This window comes from Lycium ferocissimum, chromosome 10, assembly GCF_029784015.1.
Source record: "Lycium ferocissimum isolate CSIRO_LF1 chromosome 10, AGI_CSIRO_Lferr_CH_V1, whole genome shotgun sequence".
NCBI lineage: Eukaryota > Viridiplantae > Streptophyta > Magnoliopsida > Solanales > Solanaceae > Lycium > Lycium ferocissimum.
This window is the reverse complement of record NC_081351.1, coordinates 56,749,922-56,755,507: the sequence shown is the minus strand read 5'-3', so window position 1 is coordinate 56,755,507 and position 5,586 is coordinate 56,749,922. Positions and strand designations below refer to the sequence as shown.

The window sequence follows — 5,586 nt, the reverse complement described above, 5'->3', positions numbered from 1 at the left end:
TCGTCTTGACAGGTTTATTACCTTTACCTAGCTTTGGAGACGCATAGACAAAAAAGAAGCCAATGGAATTTAGTGGCCAAAAATATTCAGATGATGTGGGTGCACACAATTAATCTCCAGATAAGCTCATACAGTGATGATAATAAGTTATTTATTGTGAGATTTCTTCATAATAAGTTATTTGATGTTAGGATTGCCCGGATTTTCAGTCACAGTGCTAAAAAAGATTATGGCGAATTGGCGATTCATCATCACCATAAATTGCTGTTAGAGTAATAAATAGTAGACATCAAAATTAATCCAAATTATTCAAAATAAATAATACCCACTTTGCTTTCTTTTAGAAATAAGCTCAATATAAAACTTAACAATGATGACTTCAAGTTTCTTCAACCAAACCAATCCAAAATAATCACAAATTATAAGCAATGAGTCTTCAGTTTTCTACCCCATATATGAAGAAAATTGAGGAAGAGGAAGAAATTGTGGCGGAAGTATATATACTTGCACAACATTTCTTAATGGGGTCAAAGATTAAATGGGTTCCTTTACGTTGTTAATTAGTCCGACAAGTTCTAGGCTGCATTAGCAGAAACGATACAACCAAATTAAAAAACTTCAAAGATTCGAATAACATAGTTTAGCAATCTATGTTTGAGTTCACCTCTGGACTTCACATAATTAACTTCTATAACTATTCAAGAATGAAAAATAAAGACTTGTTTCAACACCTAGAGTATCTTTAGAGTATCAGAAAAATTTGTGTTGCCGAAAATTTATGGCGGATTCAGGATTTAAACTCGATTGGTTTAACCTTTTAAAAATTTAGCATTCAGCTCTTTTATATTTTCAAAGTCATGAATTCATGTCTACTATTTATTACAATTTTAATAAATTTTTACACATAAATTTATACTCCGCATCAAAAGTTATGGGTTTAATCGAACCCGTAGCAACAGTGGTACATCCGTCCTGCATTATCTTAGGTTTTTCGTGTACACATTGGACATGGGTAACTGTTATGAATTGTGAGATTGATTATTTAAGATTGGTTTTACTTTTATCTGTTTACTTATTGATTTATTTATTTACTCATGTATTTTGGAAATGATTTTCTCCATTTATTAGAGAATTTGGTTGGTGTATGTACATATATTAACTCTCATGTATATACATATATTAACTCTCACATTCTTACATTTTTTTAATTTTTTTTTTTTTTGAAAAAAAAAAACTTGTCTGACAAACTCATAAGCATCTACTTTTAAATTAATTTCCTCCTTGAACTTTTGAGCAGTTGTCTGGACTACCAGCGGAGGTAAGCTTCGGTCCAGCCGTTGAAGTGGAAGCTCAAATTGCTAGTAATAGAAGGTAAACTGCAAATCATATACTACTTTGATATGCTTGGAATATAAACTCAAGTTTTCTTAATACAATTCGAATTGATAGCTCTAGTTCATAAGTTTTGCTGACTTTCAGTATCTCTTTTAAGTCTTCGTTAAGCTAGGGTATATATTTTGTTTAATCTCAAGTACTATTTGTATACAGGTAAAACCGAGGTTACGGGCACGCTCGGTTTCCCGTGGTCATGATTATGCTCGGTCACGATACGACCGTCTTATCGGGAATGCATCTTCGAGTTCGGGCCGGGATGAGACGATAAAGGAAGGGCAGTTGACTGTCATGAGGAGAAGACCGAAATATCCGCCCTCAACCGGATTATTCGGTGTCGATTTCGGTACAACAGCTGTCACCAGATTTATTTTCTTTATTTAGAATTGTACTAGGGTTGAAACTCCTCTACTATATAAAGAGGAGGTTCTCATCCATTAAAAGGGTGGGCAATAGCAAGGAGAGAAACAGTTTACATCAACAATCATAAGAATCTTTTTAAAACCATTCCCATCTGTTCTTAGGTTCATTTTTATTATACTTCGTGTAAGTTCTTAACAGAAGGTATAGATTTGGGAACTTCAGATTTCCAACTTGGGAGGGGTTCATGCTTTTGCTTTGTATGCCTCTCAAAGATACATTTTTTCTAAGAGACCCTGCAACAACAGTATGTTGTTGTTGTTGAGAAATTCCTAAGTCTAATGATGGAGCACCCATAAAATCGTTGGGATTAAAGGGAATACCTTTAGTAACACTTGTTGGCACTTTTGCATCAGCCATTGATTTCAAAGAAAATTGGGAGTTCTGAAGTAAAACCCTAACTATGAATGAGTTCTATTAAGTGAAATTGAAGAAGAAAGAAACACCCACAAAATAAAAAGAACAACCAATAAAATGGGACACACCCACAAAATAAAACACCCAAAAATATTGTGAGAGAAACACTTACCTATTTGTGTGCAATACAGATTTAGGTTGATGGAGAAAGTGAGATTTCGGTTGACCGAGAAACTGGAGATAAATATGGTGATTGAAAACGGAATCAAAAGAGAAAGGAAATAGAGAGAGAAAAGTGAATGAAAAAGGGTTGAATTTTGATACACAGGGCGTGAGATAAGGTGTTGGGGTAAAGTAACTGTATGTTACTAATTGTAGCTATAATATGTAAATCAAAAATGTTTTATAGCTGCTAATAATACATAAATAAAAAGGTAGTTATTATATATAAATAACACTTAGACTTAGTCATGCCAGGTAAAAATCCCATTTTTTTTAAGTATAGGTTCTAAAAATGGCTATTCTTGAACTTTATCCACTTCAAAAGGGCATTTGCACTTTTGTCCCTCTTTTGTGCGGGTCTTTAATTTTTGGCCTTCAAATGAATGATCTTTTAAGTTTTATCCTTTAAATTCGAACTTATGCTTATGTTACACATCATAATATCTAGAAGTTAGGCCAGTTACCTTAAAGAACTTATGTCCCATCGGGCTTAAGTTTGATTTTGAAGGACACAAATTAAAGATCAGTGCATTTTGAAGGACAAAAATAAAGACCAGTCCATTTGAAGGACAAACCGTGCAATTACTGGCTTCAAAATATAATTGGGCCGAGCAGACAAAATAAGCCCACAGGGTATATGCACATCACAACTAGGGTGAGATAAAATATGTCATCTGTTTAAATGGAGGCTTTGCATCGCCTCTTCACACTTTGCCTCCTTCAACAACTCTCCCTTAACCTCACCTCAGGTATGAATGCTTTCTTTTCAAAATTCTTATGGGTTTGCAAAACTATATGCTATTGATGAATGTGAACATTTTATAGAAGCTGAATAATATACTAATATAGTAAACAATGTTCTGTTAAAGCCTGTAAAGATTCTATATTCTGGCATTATTGTTAAAGTAAACTCTGTTTGTTGTAAAAAAAAAAAAAAAAAAAAAAAAGGTTGTTTTTGGTGATGGCAAGGGCTTTTACTTTTGATGAATATGCAGATGTTTGATATTGAAAGGTTTTAGTTTTCTTTCTTAATGCTGATTTGGTTTTGTTTTGAAGTTAAAGTTTGATTTCAGTAGTCAAGAAAACCAGGCAAGATGCAGAACGATGAAGGACAAAACATGGATCTTTACATCCCAAGGAAATGGTATGCCTCATTCTTGATTGTTTGGTGTCACATGTATTTTACTTAGGGTGTGTTTGGTGTGAAGGATAATGTCTTTCTTGGAAAGCAAGTCCATTTCTTACTTATTTTGTAGTGTTTGTTAAGCAAGCATTTATATATAATCTAGCAAAACACTATGGGGGCGGGAGTGGTGGTTTGGGGGTGGCAATTGGGGGCATTAAGTGAGTGGGGAGGAGACTATGAACTTGGAATAACTCGTTTTCCCTACTTCCATTAGGAAGTCATTTTCCTCATTTTTTTTTTCTGAGCAATGAAAATGTTCTCCAAAACATTTTGACCAACCAAACATGGAAAAATTAGAAAACATCTTCCTCCCTGCTTATGACAGCAGGGGATTTGCCTTTTGGATCGAGCTCGTTCCACTAGGCCTGCCTAGTGCGAGTTATCTCTCTTGTGTGGCTTGCGGGCTGTTGCATAAGAGCGGGGTTTACCTTGGGCGCACCCGAAGGGTAGTGACTGTGGGTTCCCTTGTCATTAAAAAAAAAAATCCTCCCGTCCAAACACACGTAGTGTTTGTATAACTGCATGTTGTAATTTTAGCTAACATAGATCTTTGCAATTGCAGTTCTGCTACTAATAGGCTGATCACTTCAAAGGATCATGCTTCAGTTCAACTTAATGTTGGGCATTTGGATGATAGGGGCGTCTACACGGGCAGTTTCACAACTTTTGCTCTCTGTGGTTTCATCCGTGCTCAGGTACTTCTTCCTTTGATTGTAATTCCTATTTAACTTTTGCCAGTGAAGTTGATAACTTTTTACGGTTAATTTGTGGTTGTTCGTGGCATAATTGAACTTTTAGTTTTAGTAATTCCTTTGCTGAACTCATATAATACATAATGACATAATGTATAAGATAGCTGCTTTTTGGAGATGTGATGTAAAAATTTACCTTGTAAGTGATACCATTGTGGCGAATTTTCATTTAATATTTCAGAGTTGCTAAAAAATGGGCCAAGAAATAGATTTGGGAGACCTACCGAAAGTGAAATGATTAAAGTACTGTTGTTAACACTAGCATAAAATTTGGTAAGCTTTCAGTTGCTTAGAAGTTAAAACTTCCAAATCAAAGTCAAAGCAGCTTTAGGTACACAGTTCTTCTCAAGTAAGAACCTTAACTTTTTGCATGTCACAAAATCATGAAGAAGCCATCTAACTGTTGTTTCCTCTATGTGAGAGAAGTATCATTAGGTATCTGGGAAAGTTTAGGTTCTTTCTTTTTGTAATCAATCTAAGATAGCTTGGAATTCTCCAATTTTAATCTGTCCTTTCTGCATTGAAGTTCTTTTTTAGTATTTGAATAGGCCATTTAGCTTACATTTGTGTTTTGGCCTTCAGCTGATGTAAAATAACTTCAATCTTGTTGTTTCATCTTTGCAGGGTGATGCTGACAGCGCAATGGATCGCCTCTGGCAGAAGAAGAAAGTTGAAGCTAGACAAGAGTAGAAAAATAGATTTGCATTTTGATATTACTTTATGATGGATGATTTGTATGACATTTAAATTTCAGTTGAGTTAGACAAAGTTCCCCAGCTATATTTTGGGTAGTTGTCTTCATCTTTGGATGTTTGACTTGCCATTCGTCATGGTTTTGATCTCATTTTCTGACTAGCTTTTTGATGACTCTGGTCAGATTCCCTTGCTCTTTTTTCTGAATTTGATTTCCCAACAGTACTGAGGGGTAACTGTTCATGTTGATTCAAATCTATGTGAGATGTAAAATTTTCCTGAGATGCGTGGAGAGTGTTGCATCAAAGCGCTTCCTGAGCTCTTTAACTCATACTAATTGAAGCTTAGAAGCTGAATCTTGTACTACAAAGCCTTCTTGAATGGGGCCAAAGTAACCTCATCTGATTTTTTTTTTACTGAAAATGATGTGCAAGTCCTTGCAAGAAGATGAATACGCTTATGTGGAGCATGTGTATCAATTAGAATTTGCCAAAGATAATAGGTAGGGTAGTTGAGAAGAAACACCTAATGCTGAAGATTTTCCTTATTAATTTTTTGAAACAG

At 34.8% G+C, this 5,586-nt stretch overlaps 1 protein-coding gene across 2 annotated transcripts; it reads left to right on the top strand.

Moving 5' to 3' along the window:
• Positions 1–3,014: 3,014 nt before the first annotated feature.
• Positions 3,015–5,193, top strand: LOC132034372 (small ribosomal subunit protein eS21y). 2 transcript variants are annotated; one of them, XM_059424697.1, is made up of 4 exons: positions 3,015–3,140; positions 3,448–3,535; positions 4,140–4,272; positions 4,954–5,193. In XM_059424697.1, the coding sequence occupies exons 2-4, from the start codon at positions 3,486–3,488 to the stop codon at positions 5,017–5,019; spliced, it is 249 nt and encodes an 82-aa protein (XP_059280680.1). In that variant the 5' UTR covers positions 3,015–3,140; positions 3,448–3,485; the 3' UTR covers positions 5,020–5,193. The 2 variants fall into 2 exon arrangements, with proteins under 2 accessions (XP_059280680.1, XP_059280681.1); XM_059424698.1 differs by having other exon boundaries at positions 3,079–3,140; positions 3,454–3,535.
• Positions 5,194–5,586: the final 393 nt, after the last annotated feature.

What these genes read in the sequence shown, in the direction of transcription:
- LOC132034372 (XM_059424697.1), top strand. Translation starts at nt 3,486, where the DNA reads ATGCAGAACGATGAAGGACAAAACATGGATCTTTACATCCCAAGGAAA. An exon ending in CTTTACATCCCAAGGAAATG is followed by an intron (nt 3,536 to 4,139) that starts GTATGCCTCATT and finishes TTGCAATTGCAG; the next exon opens with TTCTGCTACTAATAGGCTGA. An exon ending in GTGGTTTCATCCGTGCTCAG is followed by an intron (nt 4,273 to 4,953) that starts GTACTTCTTCCT and finishes TCATCTTTGCAG; the next exon opens with GGTGATGCTGACAGCGCAAT.